The 18,503-nt window shown below is 38.6% G+C and overlaps 1 protein-coding gene and 1 non-coding gene across 5 annotated transcripts; one reads left to right on the forward strand and one right to left on the reverse strand.

Moving 5' to 3' along the window:
• Positions 1 to 1,720: 1,720 nt before the first annotated feature.
• LOC139169830 (U12 minor spliceosomal RNA) lies at positions 1,721 to 1,870 on the reverse strand. Its single transcript, XR_011559534.1, has one exon. It is a non-coding gene; the product is annotated as a U12 minor spliceosomal RNA (small nuclear RNA).
• Positions 1,871 to 2,139: 269 nt separating this feature from the next.
• Positions 2,140 to 17,245, forward strand: POLDIP3 (DNA polymerase delta interacting protein 3). 4 transcript variants are annotated; one of them, XM_070755989.1, is made up of 9 exons: positions 2,140 to 2,316; positions 4,501 to 4,888; positions 9,940 to 10,017; positions 11,372 to 11,467; positions 12,825 to 13,007; positions 14,689 to 14,766; positions 15,527 to 15,656; positions 16,020 to 16,086; positions 16,378 to 17,245. In XM_070755989.1, exons 1-9 carry the CDS (start codon positions 2,204 to 2,206, stop codon positions 16,550 to 16,552), a joined length of 1,308 nt encoding a protein of 435 aa, XP_070612090.1. In that variant the 5' UTR covers positions 2,140 to 2,203; the 3' UTR covers positions 16,553 to 17,245. The 4 variants fall into 4 exon arrangements, with proteins under 4 accessions (XP_070612090.1, XP_070612091.1, XP_070612093.1 ...); XM_070755990.1 differs by having other exon boundaries at positions 9,943 to 10,017; XM_070755992.1 differs by lacking the exon at positions 2,140 to 2,316 and adding an exon at positions 2,471 to 2,777.
• The last annotated feature ends 1,258 nt before the right edge of the window (positions 17,246 to 18,503 follow it).

The raw sequence follows: 18,503 nt of genomic DNA on the forward strand, positions 1-18,503 counted from the left end.
AAGTGACATAATTATAACATTCCACCCCACTCCTGAGGGAAGGACATTGCAAAATCTCCATTCCTACCCCACTCTGCGGCCAGCCAGGAGTGGTATTTGCTGGTTCTCTGAACTACTCAAAATTTCTGCTACCAGTTCTCCAGAACCTGCTGAATTTCACCCCTAACGTAGTGGGAATCAAGTAATATTTTGCCATGTGCAGCACTTGATGCATCTTTTACCTGGCTTTACCTTTTTTTCTTTCCCTTTAGTTATGAAGATTTATTTTCTGTTCAACACCATGGAGATTTTTCAAATAGTAGATGATAGAATTGGTACAGAATTGATGAGAATTGAATTTGGCTAAAATATGGCATATATTAAGCAGTGAAAAATTATGAATCATGGCTTGTTGAGTAAAATTAGAGTTAAGTGCACGTATATATGCTATTGCAGCAATGGCGATCCTATGGCACAGGTGCAACAGGTGGCACACGGAGCCATATCTGAGGGCATGTGAGGCATTGTCCTGTGTCAGCACCAGCGCACATATGCGCACTGGTCAGCTGATTGTTGAGCTTCTTTTTGGCCATTTTCACTCCCCAGGCTTTAGGAAAGCCTCCTGAACCCTGGAGAGGTCGAAAAACAGGCCTACTTGGGAAGGGTCCAGAGGCTTCAGTGAGAGGGTGATGTGCTATTGTGTGCATGCACACCCTTTCAGTACCCGAGCCCAAAAAAAGTTCACTGTCACTGCACTATTGTTATTCTAAAAAATAGATCATTTCAACTGGACTACTTAGTATACAATAATTAGAGAATGGTAAATATTTTTAATGTTCCAATTCCTACTACAGTGTTCCCTCGATTTCCGCGGGGGATGTGTTCCGAGACCGCCTGCGAAAGTCGAATTTCCGTGAAGTAGAGATGCAGAAGTAAATACACCATTTTTGGCTATGGACAGTATCACAAGCCATCCCTTAACACTTTAAACCCCTAAATTACAATTTCCCATTCCCTTAACAACCATTTACTCACCCTTATTACTGGTATTCACCATTGAATAAGACAGTGATCCTGATATTTATAAAAAATTTATTTGCAAAAATTATTAGTTTGGCGATGATGTATGACGTCATCGGGTGGGAAAAACCATAGTCTAGTGAAAAAACCGAAAAGTATTTTTTAATTAATATTTTTTTGAAAAACCGTGGTATAGGCTATTCGTGAAGTTCGAACCAGCGAAAATCGAGGGAACACTGTACTTACCATACCCAATACCAGCAGACCTGAGTTCTTCTCCAGGATATAAGCAGGGCCTTGGAAACCAGAGGTCTTCAAACTTGGCAACCTTAAGACTTGTGGACTTCCATTCCCAGAATTCTTGAGGGTTGAAGTCCACAAAGTCTTTAAAGTTGCAGAGTTTTGGGACCCCTACATGGATAGCATCTAAAGTGTTAATAACTGAAATGTTATTAAAAGGCATACTTACTTCAGATGCAGAAAATAGGTGGAATTATGTAGAATTTAAATTGAGACAAGGCCGAAGAAAGGAGATTGGCTTCTCATCCTTATAACCAAAATAAATTATACTGTATAATGAAAATATCCTTCGAAGACAACGAGGAAATATTTCACACGCAGGTTTATTTAAGTTGGAACAAGAGTTAGAGCAGACGGTATGAAATAGTTACCAAATCGAAAACTCGCAGTGAAACTTCGGATATTTTTTACCAAAAGTATCCGGGCAGATCAGAGCACCCAGGCATCCCGCTAAGTAGGCGGGTCACCTCTGGGACGACCTGTACCCGCGCAAAAATTCTTCTCACATTATTAGTGAAGACTCGGGCGTCACCCCGAATCGTTATTTTCCTTACTCATAAGTTTAAGGCATGCCGTTTTTCGTTAGAGGAGGAAAGGTGATTGACAACCGAGTCGTTCCACATAAGGGTGAATTGTATAACAAAAAATAGAAATGACTCCAACAATTTATGTCTCTGTTATCTACGTACTGATTCGCTAATATAAGAAAAATATTTTGGAATCTGGAAAAAATCTGCCTCTAAACATCTAATTTTATACATGCAAATTAAAACGATGTCGCGTTGGGTTCTGGGAAAGTAAGTCTTCGCGTAATCTCCAGTTTCTTGTTACGCGCGATTTGTCTGAAGCCGCGAGAAGCGGAGACAAACGGCTGTAAGAGTGAGACCGGAAGTAGTTGCTTCTCATGTCCGGGCATCGGTCGCTGCGACTTATCTCCGGGCCTAGAGAAAACATGGCGGATTTATCTTTGGATGAACTGATCAGGAAGCGCGGCGTCAGCCTCAATCCGAAAGGGAGGTGAGTGGAGCCCGCGGAGAAATCCACGAGGATGGGACCCGACGGACCCGCCCCTCCCCCCCCCCCGTCGCAGCGGACCGAAAAGATCCGCACCGTGTCCGGGAGGGAAGGCCCGCCCAGAGCGACATCCTGCCTCCTGATTGGTTTAGCGTTTCTGTCAATCATGACCTGCTAAAGAGAGAGAGTTCGGTTCTGTTGACCCACTGTGAGGAGTGCAGCGGTGTCCGGTGACAGAAGGGGCAGCGCCGGCGGGGTCTCCGGGTGGAGATGGGTACGGGACGCGGGGAGTAGGAGCAGCATGATGTGGATGAGGGCTGAGGAGGAAGCTTTGGGGGCTCCTCGCCAGCCCCAGTGTATCCAGCATCCTCCATTGCAGCTTTACCTGACACCCCCCCCCCCCGTTTATTTTATTTTTATTTTATTTTTTGAGCTGTGGCTCTTGGTTCCATGTAATGCAAAAGGTGTGTAGATGTGTCTAAAAACCTTTTACCTGACATGTTGTCTAAAACAGTGTTTCCCAACCTTGGCAACTTGAAGATATTTGGACTTCAAGTCCCAGAATTCCTCAGACAGGATTCGCTGGCTGGGGAATTCTGGGAGCTGAAGTCCAAACATCTTCAAGTTGCCAAGGTTGGGAAACACTGGTCTAAAAAGTGCCTTTTTGGAAAATCTGCAGTGCACATTGATTGATTGATTTGATTTGTATGCCCCTCCCTCCAAAGACACGGGGCGGCTCACAAGATACAATATAAAGCAGTGAATACAAAACAAAGCTAATTAATTAAAAATACTAGGTAAGCTAAAAACCCAGTACAGTGTTCCCTCGATTTTTGCGAGTTCGAACTTTGTGGATAGCCTATACCACGGTTTAAAAAATATATTAATTAAAAAATACTTCACAGGGTTTTTTTCTATACCATGGTTATTCCTGCCCGATGACATCATACGTCATCGCCAAACTAATAATTTTTGCAGATAAATAACAAAAAAAATAATTATTGTTAATAAATAATTATGTTTATAAATATCAGGATCACTAAGTGTCTTATTCAATGGTACCAGTAATAATGGTGAGTAAATGGATGTTAAGGGAATGGGAAATGGTAATTTAGGGGTTTAAAGTGTTAAGGGATGGCTTGTGATACTGTCCATAGCCAAAAATGGTGTATTTACTTCCGCAGCTCTACTTCGCGGAAATTCGACTTTCGCGGGCGGTCTCAGAACGCATCCCTCACAAAAATCGAGGGAACACTGTATATTAAAATCAATAGGCTATACAGTGGTACCTCTACTGAAGAACGCCTCTACTTAAGAACTTTTCTAGATAAGAACTGGGTGTTGAAGTTTTTTTGCCTCTTCTTAAGAACCATTTTCTACTTAAGAACCCGAGCTCAGAAAAATTTCCCAGGAAATTTGGAGAGCGGCACAAAGGCCCGGCCAGTTTCCTGCCATTCCCCCTTTAATCCCAGCCTTCTCGGACTTTTCTGGGCTGCCAGAGGAGCCTTTTGGTAGTGTTTAAGGAGGCTTTGGCAGTCCAGAGCAAACGAAGCATTTTCCTTTCTCTGGGTGCTTGGGCAGGGAATAAACCTCTGCCAGCGCCCAGAGAAAAGAAACGCTCCCTTTGCTCTGGGCAGTGACTGTTCTCCTCCTCTTCTTTTTCCTCCTCTACCCAAATTCCAAGCCTTTATTTCTTTCCTAATTGGTTTGCACGCATTATTTGCTTTTACTTTGATTCCTACGGGAAAAATTGCTTCTACTTACAAACTTTTCTACTTAAGAACTCGGTCACAGAACGAATTAAGTTCTTAAGTAGAGGTACCACTGTATATTATTTACACTGTAAACAGAAGTGGAACAGTGAGATGTGCTCGCCCCCGTGGCTCTGAGTGCCAGCGGAGTCCAGCGCAATTCTGCTACTGCATTTGGGCAGGTAACCAAATTGCATGTGGACACCATGGGCGCCCCTGCCCAGGTGCAGTAGCAGATTTGCGCTGAACTCAGCCAGCACTCAGAGCCACGGGGGTGAGCCCACCTCACCGTTCCACCTTAGCAGCCCACCTCTGGCCACAGGTTGTAAACTGACTGTAAACCAGTTTCACAGACTTCTTGGAATTATGATGAATTGGGTGTGGGGTGTTTTAAAAAATTGAAAAAACTTTAGTTAATCTGGCGTTTCTCTTTCAGATTGAACATGAGGCCGGTGTTTGGAGGCATTAGATCCCGAATTGGAAACCAGCAAACCTTTTTAAGCAGATCATCACCCAGTGTTGGCTTTCAGCAGACATTTGACGCACGTCAAAAGATTGGCATTACTGACGCTAGGTACAAAATTGGTGTGAAGGATGCCAGGGAGAAACTGCTTCAGAAAGATGCAAGGTTCAAAATCAAAGGGAAAGTTCAAGATGCCCGGGAGATGCTCAATTCTCGGAAACAAGAGAGTGTGGAAAAGGTGACCAAAGTTATTGACGCTAGAGAGAAAATTAGTTTGAAAAGAAGTGCTCCAGTTGCAGCCACCATGAACACCATTGTGGAAACGATATCTCCTGCTGTAAAGATCACAAAAACAATACAAGTAAGTTACTGCTAATCACTTTTTTTCTGGTTCTGGAGAAATGACTGTGTTTTTCAAAGAAAAATATTGGTGAAAGTAACAATGCAGTTTATGTCAAACTCTTGACAGTTCGTTTCAACTCTCAGAATTTTTTATAACAACATTTTATTCATTCATTCAGTTAAATTAATTGGCCACCCAATTCCAGTATACTTGGCAGGTCTACAAAACGTAACACCGAGAAACAAAATTAATAGACAGCTCAGACTGAAATATGGTTAACAAACCCACAAAACCAAACAGGGGGCTATTAAACAATGGCAAACATCAAGAACCAGAGCCAGGTTTTTAATCCTTTGTGAAACTCTAGGAGAAATTGTTCCTTATCTCTGGGTGGATGCTATTCCAAAGTGTGGAATCCACCACAAAAAAAGCACACTTCCTAGATCCCACAGCATGGCAAAATTTAAATTTAGTTAAATAATTAACCCAATCAGTGGGTTCAGCTGACAGGAAGCCACAGCAGGTGGACCAAAGAGCTTCGTTTATCTAGTAACCTGAAATGACTCTTGATTTAAATCATATGGTAAAAAGCACCCAAAGAAGAAGAAAGAACAACATCAGGGGGGGGGGGGAAATCGTCATCTGTTTTTGGAAATAGTTCAAGAGGAAAACACACACACGCACATGAGAGAGAGAATGAGAAAGAGATGAGAGAGAAAGAGAGAGGGGGAGAGAGATCAAAGAGTGATACCTGTTTCCCAGAAAAAAGAAAATACCGGGAGCCACAAAACCTCGGTAGGCATGGCTGGAGGGTGGGGGTGATACATGACTGGGTGGGAGTGAGTGACGTGAATTGGCCACCGTCACCCATGTTTTGTGGCTTCTAGTGTTTTCTGTAGGAAACTGGTCAAAATGGTTTAAGGTTACAGACCCTTGACCTAGAGAATCCAAACAGCGACAACTACTCAATCGGTTAGGATTGAGCCAAAGTCTATTCTCAGACCCAGACAGTCAAGGAGTCAAGACAGTGACAACTTCACCTGTGCCACTTGGGGTTCAAATAAAGAATTGTGCCCTGAACTGGTAGCAGATGATCTCTCTCGGTGGTTTTGTGTAGCTGTTGAACAGGAGGAAGGGGCATTCTCCTTCCCCCGACTCAAACCAGCCTGAAGAAGAAGTGAATGACTCTAGCCCAATGCCTCCCACTTCTGATCGCCTCAGTCGAGAAGGATACTACGGCCAGCAAATTCAAAAGTCGCTGAGAAAGTAACGAACACTAGGATGAAAACATTACTCCTATCTTAGTTTTGTCAGAAATCATCAGCAAATGTGTCCAACACTGTCTCTAAACTATACACTGGCCTTAAGCCAGACTGAAACACTCCAGATTTATCAAAAAAGAGTAAAATAAGATCACAGAAGACTCAGCAGTGGATTGCTTTTAGATGAGATCCTGATTTATCTTTCCACTACTTAAGACCAAGACCAATCATCAGTATTTTGTAAATTGCATCTGTGTCAACTGTTGAGGTTGTTTTCTTAAGAGATGAGTGAGGACAACATTCTCCAATATTCTGAACATACGGTGACATTTTTGTAATGATAGGAGGAGAATCCATGTAAGATACCTTTTCTCTAGATCAAATATGAGGAACTAGCTCTTTCATGGTAATTCACTATAGTAAAAAATTTTCTTAATGCAATGTTCCGAGTGTATGGAGAGTACTACTACAATTAAGTTTATAATAGATGTAGATATTTATTTTACCTACATTTAGGAACTTAATATGAATTATATAGAACTGCATTATTTATATGACAAATTTGTAATTTCTCCTGTGTTTTCCTCTTGTTTAAATTTCAGCAAGAGGGGCAAATTGGTTCTGTTTGGGGCTTCAATTCTTATCAAGACAGTATGAGGAATATCTAGAGAGCATCAAGTTCATACCCTTATGGTTATATGGAAATGTATATAAAGCATTAATTTACGTTGTATCCTGAGTAAACGAAGCAGTGCTTTATTTTTTAAAAAGTAAGATTTCTTGGGTTGAACTGAGACAGACACTCCAATATATGTATCTTTTAGTAGTATTAAAGTTTAATATTTTAAAAATTGATTAACTGATGCAAATTCTGTATCTTTAACTTCTCCTTTTCCACCTTTTAATTTGCTTACTAAAACATAGTTTTGCTTATGGAACATGCACAAGAAAAGAAGTTAGGAAGTGACACTTATGGATGGCGTACAAATATGAATATAGTTGCCTGATGGCCTAATACCCCATAGAACAGTGATGGTGAACCTATGAAGGGTGACACAAGGGTGCCACGGAGCCATATCTGCTGGCACGTGAGCCATTGCCCTAGCTGATTTTTGGCTCACACAGAGGCTCGGGGGGAGGGGAGGCGTTTTTGGCTTCCAGAAAGCCTCCGGGGAATGGGGGAGGGCATTTTTACCCTCCCCGGCTCCAGGGAAGTCTTTGGAACTTGGAGAGGGTGAAACACAAACCTACTGGGTCCATCAGAAGTTGGGAAACAGGTCGTTTCAGGTCTCTGGGGGGGAAGCTGTTTTCACTCTCCCCAAGCATTGAATTATGGGTGTGGGCACCTGTGCCTGCGCAATAGCGCTCACCCAGGCTCCTTCGGCACCCGAGGAAAAAACGGTTCACCATCACTGCCATAGAATGTATTTTGCTTATGTAATCTGTTTTTATCTGTTAACTTTATTATTTTCTTTCTCCATTTTACCTTATACGGACATCCAATATAGTCCAAATAGTGATATGCCTTGCTCATTCTACTTTTCTGTGAAGGTATAAAAGCTCTTGTAAGAGTATCAGCCTTTGTTCAGATGTTGTTTTACTATCTTCTGAACCTGCATGCAATAAAACTGAGTTACTCCATCTCCTTGTGGTCTCCATTCCCTTGACAGGTAGTTCAGCTGCAACAGAACTAGGCTTCTGGTGATTGCCTCTACGCAGGGGTTTTTGGGCAGTATATGGAAGTAACATGTCTTTTTAAAAGTCTAGCTGATACTTTTGCAATTCCCTTTTTTTTTTCTTTGACACCTTTGATCACAACCAACTCTGTTTAGTTCCTACAACCAGACAAGGCTAACTAGGTGTTAACATTCACAGAGGCAATTTTTTATGTTTGAAATAAGATGCCACTTGATTATTCTGTTTACTTCACTAAGCACACCATAAAAGAGCAAAGGGAAGCTAGACGGTGTCTTTTGAAGTTTTTAAGATATTCTGTAAATATTTAATATTGCACTACTCATGAAGATGGTAGGCTGATATAAATGTATCAGCCTGCCATCTGGCTCACAACACTATATTGTTCAGTAATTTTTATTTCCCCCACAGAAACAATGGTATATTGTGCACGCAGAGCTGTTAACATATGCACATATATACAGTGTTCCCTCACTTTTCGCGGGGGATGCGTTCTGAGACCGCCCGCGAAAGTTGAATTTCCGCGAAGTAGAGATGCGGAAGTAAATACACTATTTTTGGTTATGAAAAGTATCACAAGCCTTCCCTTAACACTTTAAATCCCTAAATTGCGATTTCCCATTCCCTTAGCAACCATTTAGATTATTACTCACCATGTTTATTTATTAAAGTTTATTAAAAAAAATATTTATTAAAGGTGGACGAATATTTGGCAATGACATATGACGTCATCGGGCAGAAAAAAAACGTGGTATGGGGAAAAAAACCACGAAGTATTTTTTCATTAATATTTTTGAAAAACCGTGGTATAGACTTTTCACGACGTTTGAACCCGCAAAAATCGAGAGAACACTGTATATACACACACACATCGAAATGCTTGTAGAGATATTTTAACTTCCCAACGGTATTATGCCATTCACCTGCTATCAGCAGAAGAGTTTAGCATTTTGGTCTGTCTTCTCCAGTTTTATGCTAGAAGCATCCCAATCTTCTTTGTCTCTGTGCCAGTAGTCAAGCTTAAAGCACTCTACAACATGGTAAAATGTCGTCCAATTCTTCTTTCTTCATTCAGTTGTAATCCAGAAATTGTCAACTTAAAAATGTGGAGTCAAAACGAATTCGAACAATTCCCTTTTGTTTTTAAATTCCATTTTAGGGCAGAAGCAACAGCCTGCACCACAGAGGCCGATTGATCATGGCAAATACACTGCTCAAAAAAATAAAGGGAACACTTAAAAAACACATCCTAGATCTGAATGAATGAAATATTCTCATTGAATACTTTGTTTCTGTACCAAGTTGAATGTGCTGACAACAAAATAAAATTGATTATCAATCAGTGTTGCTTTCTAAGTGGACAGTTTGATTTCGCAGAAGTTTGATTTACTTGGAGTTATATTGTGTTCTTTAAGTGTTCCCTTTATTTTTTTTGAGCAGTATATATTGAGCTCTGACTGTAAAGTTTGTTTTAAAAACCAAGCAGTTATTTTAATAATCAGTCTTGCCTTAGAGCAGAGGTCTCCAAACTTGACAACTTTAAGACTTGTGGACTTCAACTCCCAGAATTCTCCAGCCAGCATAGCTGGCTGGAGAATTCTAGGAGTTGAAGTCCACAAATCTTAAAGTTGCCTAGTTTGGGGACCTCTGCCTTAAAGTAAAAAGTAAAATGATTTTTCCACAGTTTTGTTATCATATCTCACAAATGAAGCCAGGCTGATTCTGAATAAAAGTCAGAGAAAGCTGGGGTAATGATTCTGTAAAACATCGAGCCTTCTCTGGGAACCTTTAGAAAACATTTGGAAGCAGAACTCAATTATGGGACAAAGCAATTCCTGCAATTATGCTTTCCTTTTTAATAGTACATTATTAGCTTACTGTAATTTCTAGATCACATTAAAAAGCCCCTTTTTACAGTTAGTGGAAGAGATTGTAGAATACAATGCATTTTAATAATGCTTCAAAAATTTGATAAAGAAGTACAGTAATTGGTCTGTTATTAGAAGCACTAAAGAATAACAGTTCACATTTTTGTAATCCTGAATTAACTCTAGAAGTTGATATATCCTTTGCTGATTTTATCTTTTTCTTCTTCTCCTACCCCAATAACAGCAGAAGGCTACTATTCCATCGCATGCTCATTCTGCAGGTATGAAGGTCAACATTGTGAATAATCAGACCCATAAACAGGTGTGTGTCTATGTAATTATCAGTTCAACTTATTTTTATACATTTTTTGTGTCTACGCATATAATGTTGACAAATCATTGGAAGCATCTCCTTTGGGGTTATTCGGTATATACCTGTGCATCTCAGCTGTATGGTATATTTAGTTTTGCAATATTAGGAAGCTATTAGGATACATCAGGAAATGGCTCAGCAAAGCAAACTCTTGTATTCCAATGCACTCATCGAGAGGTCTGGCAAAGGTTCCCTCTCTTCATGGGATGTGAGTGAAATGACAAGCTTTCTGTGTGATAACTTCCATAGTATGAAATATTTCTTTCCCAGAGTTCCTGGGATAGGCTTTGGCTATAAGTATCATCTTAAATATTGTCATTCTTCACTACTGTGATACTTAATGGCTAATCAGATAAGAGATAATGGAACATATTGACACAGCTACCTTGATTGTCTTTGGCTTGCCTGCTATCATTCCATAAAATAATGCTTAGTTAAATATTGAAAAGAGTTGACCTCAAGTAAATAAATACCTTTGCATGTAATGTACTTATTTTTGAGAATATAAGTCTTTGTTTTTGAGAATTTAGGATACTATTTAGAACAGAAGGTTGCATAGCATCCATAGTAGGTGAAAAACAGTAAGACGTAGCTCAGCCTTCAACATTATTTTCATTGAATGGAAAACTCAAATCAGCTGCAAAAAGCAATATATTAATTATGAAATGTTTCTTGTAATCAGTAGAAAGGAAAAGGTTGTGTCCCCACCCATATTGGGCTTCCAGTCGTGTTCATAAACACTCCTCTTCCTTTACCTATCTTCATTTCAGAAACCAAACATCATAAATGTAAAAGTACAATTGATACAATAATCAGTTTGTCACTTAAAATGTGAATTATAGCATAAATGAGCCATCTTCTGTTCCACTGTAAATATTGTCAAGCTTTCCTGGGTTTCTAAAGTTTTTGATATTACTTGATCAAACAGTTTTGAAGCATTTCAGTCAGTAAGCAATACATGCATAGAAAAGTGTATATTAAAATAGCCTCCATATGCGGCACAAATTTCTTCAGAATTGTGATATCTCCATGTTTGTTTCTCCTCTGAGAAGTGTTATACTCAGAAAAATTGGTTGATTAATTTGTGCCCTAACATATACAGTATAAGTTTTAAAAGATCATTACATGCATATTCTTGATAGCTAGAAGCAGAAATGAAGTCCATAACGGCTTACTGGTTGAGGGTAATTGTTACTTCAACATAACCCCATCTGTTTAAGATATCCATTTTGCAGCTACAATGAGAAATATTCAGTTAATTATTTCCATGATAAAAATTATATCAACTTATTTTCTGTTTTAGTGCCTATACGATACAGAGGATGATGATGAAACGTTATCTCCCTTTCCCAACAAACAGATGAAAATCACGGCAACAAATAGCTTCCTGAACAATGCAGTAAGGATCGTAACCTTTCTTTTCTGCCTTTAGTGGGCGTGTACCTATGTACCTATGTACCTATGTACAATAAATATGCTTTCTCTCTATTCATATTGAATGAACATCCTCATTCCAACTTTGAGATTTCTACATTTTTTTTGCACCTATTCCAAGACAAGATGACAGCTACCTGTATCTGTGGCAGATATAGAGCCTCATAGAATTAACATGCCATTAATTTCTCTTTCCATCTTTTGAATTAGCTAGTAGTTGAAATCTGTCCAGATTCCACTGTATTGCAAACTAACTTCATCATTCTGGTGAAAGATAGTTAAAGAGGCAAGAGGAAAGTTCTCTTTGGTAATCTAACGTTTTACTATCAAAGCACTGCAGTTCTGGGATATAATTTCTGATGTTGTCTTGAAAATCCATAATACTGTGATGAAAGAGGTGCATATTCTAAATGATTGATCGTATTGAAGCTCATGCATTATACAAAGCCATAATAGATTAATATCATGCATGAGCCCAGTCAATATATTTTGATAAGCCAATGGAAGGTATGTTGCAAGTCAATTACAGAATGATCTCTTTAAAATGTTGCTTCATTTTTATCTTAGTCTTCGGAGAGGGGCGGCATACAAATCTAATAAATAATAATAATAATCTCTAACAGTTAAAAGCGCAGAAAAGAAGCCATCATAGACTAGATATGCTTTTATTATTTACCTTTAGAACCATATTTTATGGAATATGAAAGGAATATGAAAGGAAATCTCACTGTCCACGTTCAATCTAATTAATCACGTATCTCCTAATTCTGTTCAGGGTAAAAAAAGGCTGTAGTTTTTTTTAAAAAACAACTTATACTTTAGTAGTATTGCTTGCCTTAAAGGATTATTGTGATAAATAATAGGCTATGGGTTTCAACCAAAATTAGTGATCTGAGCATAAGTCATATTTCTACCTATTTGTATGCCACCTCAATTGCTGATGTAACTCAAGATGGCTTATATATTAAGATTAAAATAACAAAATTAAAATAAATAAATGAAAGTCAAATGGTAAGAATAACTACAGAACATCAGAGGAAAGAATCAAATTCAAAGATCAAAATGTGATACCAGCTTGCAAGTCCTTGTTAGACGAAAAACTAAGGGATATGTTGTAGTGGGTTAGCTTAATTCAACAATTATAAGTCTTGTCTACACCACACCAGTTTGTTCCTGCAGCTAAATTGTCTGACACAAGAGATCTTGCTATGTAATACAATAAATAATAATAATAATAATAATAATAATAATTTGGTTTTTGGTGTTTGAAAGAAAAGGAACAGCTTCTGGCATTTCCAATATTTTATGTTTTGTTTGTGCAGGCTGGACACAGTGGCAACCAGTTCTCTCTCTCGAAGACAGTCCCTCTTACAAAAGTGGTCCAGAATGATGCATATACAGCTCCGCCAGTTCCGTCTTCCCCCATCCGAACAAAGGCCCTCACCAACATGTCTAGAACCTTAGTGACCAAGGAGGAACCACCCAGCGAGCCTATAGTGATTGAGGTGGGTTGAGGATTTGGAGGGGGATGTCTTTGTTTGCTGTCCATAGAATTGTAAAACTCTTTTAAAATTCATTTTAACCTAAAGTGAGGTGAACAGATATATTATGTCATTTTCCCAAATACAGTACAGAGATGCAAACAGGAAGTTATTAAAGCACCTCCAGGGTACTGTTCCGAGAGAATTCCAGAGAACTATATTAATTATACTGAATTGTGTTTAGATTAAATTAAATTTTATTTAGTTTTTGTCTTGCCCCATTTTTTGACATGGCAGTTTCCTTCATGCCACTGATAACTGTGGTTCACAATTATTTATTTATTTATTAGATTTGTATGCCGCCCCTCTCCGAGGACTCGGAGCAGCTAAAAAGAATAACAATACAAATCCAATACTAAAACAATTTAAAACCCTTAATATAAAAACAATCATACATCTCATACAGACCACGCGTAAAGCGGAAGCAGCCCAGGGGAATCAATTACCCCATGCCTGATGACAGAGGTGAATTTTGAGGAGTTTGCGAAAGGCAAGGAGGGTAGGGGCAGTTATCCATCAGTTAAAAAGCCCCCCCAATAATTTAATTTAAAAATAGATTAAATTAGAAATTATTAAAACACTAATAAAAATATGTAAAATATATATAAAAATATAAAATTCATAATAGGTTAGTATCGATGAATATAAAAAATTATGAATGGGCTCTCCCCCACCCCAAATGAACTGCAGAATTTCATATAACAAGCTATTTTTTGAATCCAATATAACTTTTTGCTGACTGAATATGCTTTATATGGTGGTTGGATATTAGTTAGGGAAAATATAGGTAGTCTTCAACTTACGCGTTACGACCACTATTGATGTCAACATTTTTGTTAAACAAGATGGGTATTAACTGAATTTTGCCCCATTTTATGACCCTTTTGCCGAAATTTTTGTGAATCACTTCATCATCACAATTCTTCAGTTAGTAACATGGTTGTTCAGGGCGTCCAGCGAACCTGGAAATCAGGGGATTATCAGGGAAATTGGCGGTTCAGGAAATATCAGGTTAATCATGAAAAAAACCAGAATAAATCAGGGGGGGAAACAAACTGTATTAAAATGTTTAAAAGTCAGGGGGAAATCATGTAAAAAAACCTGATCGCACTGCCTGGCAGAGTCAAGCAAAAATGAGCATAACTGGCAACAGCTTGCTTCCTCAGCTACCGATATTTCTCCACGGCTTAGCCGTTTGGTATGACGTGATCTACGACCACGCCTTAACTAGATCGCAAGTTACAGGGAAATGTCAGGGAAATATCAGGGAGTTTCAAAATGCTTTTCCCCCTGGACACCTTGTTGTTAAGTGAACCTTGTTTCCCATTGACTTTGCTTGACAGAAGATCAAGACATGGCCTCAGGGCACTGCACCTCTCGTAAATATGTGCCAGTTGCCAAGCATCTGAATTCTGATCATGTGACATGGGGATGTTGCAATGGACATGGGGGAAAAGTCATACATCGCTTTTTTTAATGCCGTTGTAACTTTAGTCACTAAACCAATAGTTGTAAGTTAAGGACTACCTGCGTTCTGAAATTGTAGAAATTTAATTATAGACTTTAGCTTTTCACTTTGTGTGCATTATTACATCACTGATGTTTCCTCTATTTATTGCTGATGCTTGCCTTCTTTTTATTATAGCCAGCCTTTAGTCCTTTAGAGGGTACTAAGATGACTGTGAACAATTTACACCCCCGTGTTACAGAAGAGGATATTGTTGTGAGTATTGTATATTTTTCAAGTCTGAAAGTACAGATAATTTTCGACTCATAAACACGGGAGCAGAATTTCCATTATAGATTGATGTTGTCATAATGCGAATCACCATATGATTGGACCCAATTTTATGACCATTTCTTCCATGATTGTTAAGCAAATCACATGGTCATTAAGCAAATCCAGCTTCCCCAGTTGATGTTTACTGTCAGAAACTGGCAGGGAAGGTCACAAATCTCAGTCACGTGATGAAGGGAAGCCGGTGGAGCGGCGGCAACTGCTGAGATGACTCCACCAGCTTCTCTTCATCATGTGACGTTCCCGGCGCTGCTGCTCCTCAAAGGGAAGCCGCTGCCGTCACCACCGCTGCCGCCAGGAAGGAGAAAGTTGGTGCACAAGACGAAGCACTGAGGAAAGGAGCCCCCCGAAGCTGCCGGTATTGCAGCCGCCCCCACCCTTCCTGCAGCTTGGAGAGGTTAGACTATAGAGACTGGGAGGCTGTTAAGCGGGCGGTAACATTTCGGATAACAAACAAAATTTTCTGTGGCTGTTCGGTATCCGGATTTTTGTTCAGATACCGAAGCAAATTTTTGCCGAAAAGTTTGTTCGGTATCCGAAATGTACGAGAACAAAAGCGTTGGAGAACTGAGGTACCACTGTATCTAATTACCGTACCTTGCTGCTATTGCTTTAATAATCCTGTCTTGTTTAAAGCTATGGCAATACTATATTCTTTATTCCGAAACAACAACTTTTTCCTCAGGAATTGTTCTGTGTGTGTGGAGCCCTAAAACGAGCTCGTCTGGTGAACCCTGGGATGGCTGAAGTCGTGTTTGTGAAAAAGGAAGATGCCATTACTGCATATAAGAAATACAACAACAGATGCTTGGATGGTGAGCATGAACCTCATATGAAAGGTTGAGCTTTTCTTTTTCCTTGCTTTTTTGCAAAATACTTCAAACATTTTCAGGAAAGAAAGAATCAAACAGTAAAAAAGATTCTATTTTACCAGGATTTTAGAACACAGATTTTTGCAGTTGGAATTTCTCAAATTAACAGTGATTTATCTTTTTATTATCAAGAGGAGAAAAATCGTGGAAGCAGTGCTTCTGACACTGAATATAACGTGTGGAAAAGGGAAAGAATGAATACGATCCCGATTATGATTTTCCAGAATTTGTGCCACCTTAGCAACAATTATAATAGCATTACTTTAAAGCATTGCATCTTTTGATGTTACGTTTTTTTCTCACTAGGACAACCAATGAAATGTAATCTTTTCATTAATGGAAATGTCATCACCTCAGACCAGCCTATTTTGCTGTAAGTCTATTACATTCTTAAAATTAAAGATTTAAGGACAGAATATAAATGTAAGATGTAAATAAATTTTGCCTCTCTTAGGTTATCAGCCTGAAAATATAAAAACTATTTGAGTTTAGCATTAGAATTGATTGCAAACATTTCATTCTTGATTATCACTCAGGTTGGGAGCTTTTAGCATTTCTAATTTTGTTCCTACTTTTTTTATCCGTTATATAAATAAATAAATACTATTGCTTGAGTCTATATTCTGTCAGGAACCTAAATGTTATTTCTTGTAACTCTACCTAGTCGATTGAGTGACACTCCTTCAGTAAAGAAAGAAATTGAACCACGTCGGACAAGCACAGGAACATTTTCAAATCCCCCTGCTGAAGTGGATCCTGACACCATCTTGAAGGCACTCTTCAAATCCTCGGGGACTTCTGCTACTGTGCAGCCTACAGAGTTCAAAATCAAACTTTGAAAAGTAGCAATCAAAAGTGGACTAGTAAACTGAGTGTGGAAAATTGGGAGACATGGGAACACAATTGTTGTGTTGGACTGCACTCAAACCTGTTTTTCTACAAATGCTACCTTTCCTGTACATACAGTAGTGTTCCCCTAAATGTGTTTGTTCTGTTTTCATAGTTGGAATTTTTGTCCCAATATTTCTAATTGAATTATTTCCCCTTTCTCTACTGAAATCTGTATCACCATATAACTTCCTTTATTTCACCTGCCTCCCCACTCCAGTATCCAGCCAGTTAAAAGTACACCTAGTTAAAGGTGTGATAAACATCTATTGTGACTCATTCTTTTAGTAAAGTTGGTGGCCCTTTTGCTTTACACAACTAATAAACATTTCATTTTAATATATGTGTCTGTGTAAGAGGCTTGATATGATACTGTACTCCCAGACATTGATAATAGCTCATCTGCTACTCTAAAATTGATAAAAAGGAAGCAGCAAATGAAATGTTCATACAGCAACTAATGGAAGAGATTATGAAGGAGTGGGAATATGTATAAGCATATAACATATTCTACACTACTTTCATTGCCATGTATTCATGTTGTTAATATGTTGATGGAGGAATATTGTTGTGATCTTCAGGATGTTACACAGAAGTGCATTGCATATGGATTTGTTTGAATGCCAGTAAAGTACTTAGCTTCATTATCTAGTATTTATATTATTTTCCAATTTTTGATATGAAAATCTATACTGCAGTGGAAAATATTGAGTATGTCCCAATTAAACAGCACAAGATAGAAAATGATACTGCAAGCTGTTTTTATATGGTGCTTGAGAACCACAAGTAAAGGCCTCTTCCTCCCAGCCCTGATCTCAATAGAATTCAAATCAGACATTTATTTTGTTACATTAAATATTTTCTGCGATGTTGGCTCTAAAACAGTTGTCCATAAGCTAATTCCATTTTCTCTCAGGCTGCAAAACAGCTATCATTTAGCAATTGATTAAGTCAAATATGAAAAGGACTAAGGGGTGACATAATAGCAGTGTTCCAATATCTAAGAGGCTGCCACAAAGAAAAGAGGGGTCAACCTATTCTCCAAAGCACCAGAAAGCAGAATAAGAAGTAATGGATGGTAACTAATCAGGGACATAATCAAGCTAGAACTAAGAAATCAGTGAAGCTCCAGAAATTGTGGGTGCTTCAATATTACAGGTTTTTACGAAGAGATTGGACAATCATTTGTCTGAAATGGGATAGGTAGTCCTTGAATTACCATCACAATTAAGCCCAAAATTTCTGTTGCTAAGTGAGACATTTGTTAAGTGAGTTTTGCCCCTTTTTACAATCTTTCATGCCACACTTGTTAAGTGAATCATTGTGGCGGTTAAATTACTAATATGGTTATTAAATGAGTCTGGCTTCCCCATTGACTTTGCTTGTCAGAAGGCTGCAAAATGGGATCACATTCCAACTGGGACACCCCAGCTGGCTCTGAATTTGGATCACGTGACCATGGGGATACAAAAATGGTGGTAAATATGAAAATGGTCATAAATCACTTTTTAAAATGCTGTTGTAAGTTCATACAGTCCCTAAACAATTGTAAGACAAGGACTACTCTCCTGGGTTGGAGCAGAAGACCTCCGGGGTCACTTCCAACTCTCTTATTCTATTATTTAAAATATTAATAGAAAACAGCGCCCATTTTGTTTTTTAGAAGCTATACTGTATTTGTATAAAATGTATCCCTAAGTACTTTTCTCTGGATAAGATTCTGCTGCCGCAAGGTAGGACTATATCAAAAAGTGGTAAGGGCACCTTAAAATGAATTATTTGACATAAAATAAAGATGGGAAATAAAAGAAGTTATCTAAATCTAAGATGTATTTTATGTCTATATACAATTTTACTTGATGTACAAATTTTTGCTAAGATTTTTTAAAAATCTTTTTTTTA

This window comes from Erythrolamprus reginae, chromosome 6 (genome assembly GCF_031021105.1).
Source record: "Erythrolamprus reginae isolate rEryReg1 chromosome 6, rEryReg1.hap1, whole genome shotgun sequence".
Taxonomy (NCBI): Eukaryota; Metazoa; Chordata; class Lepidosauria; order Squamata; family Dipsadidae; genus Erythrolamprus; species Erythrolamprus reginae.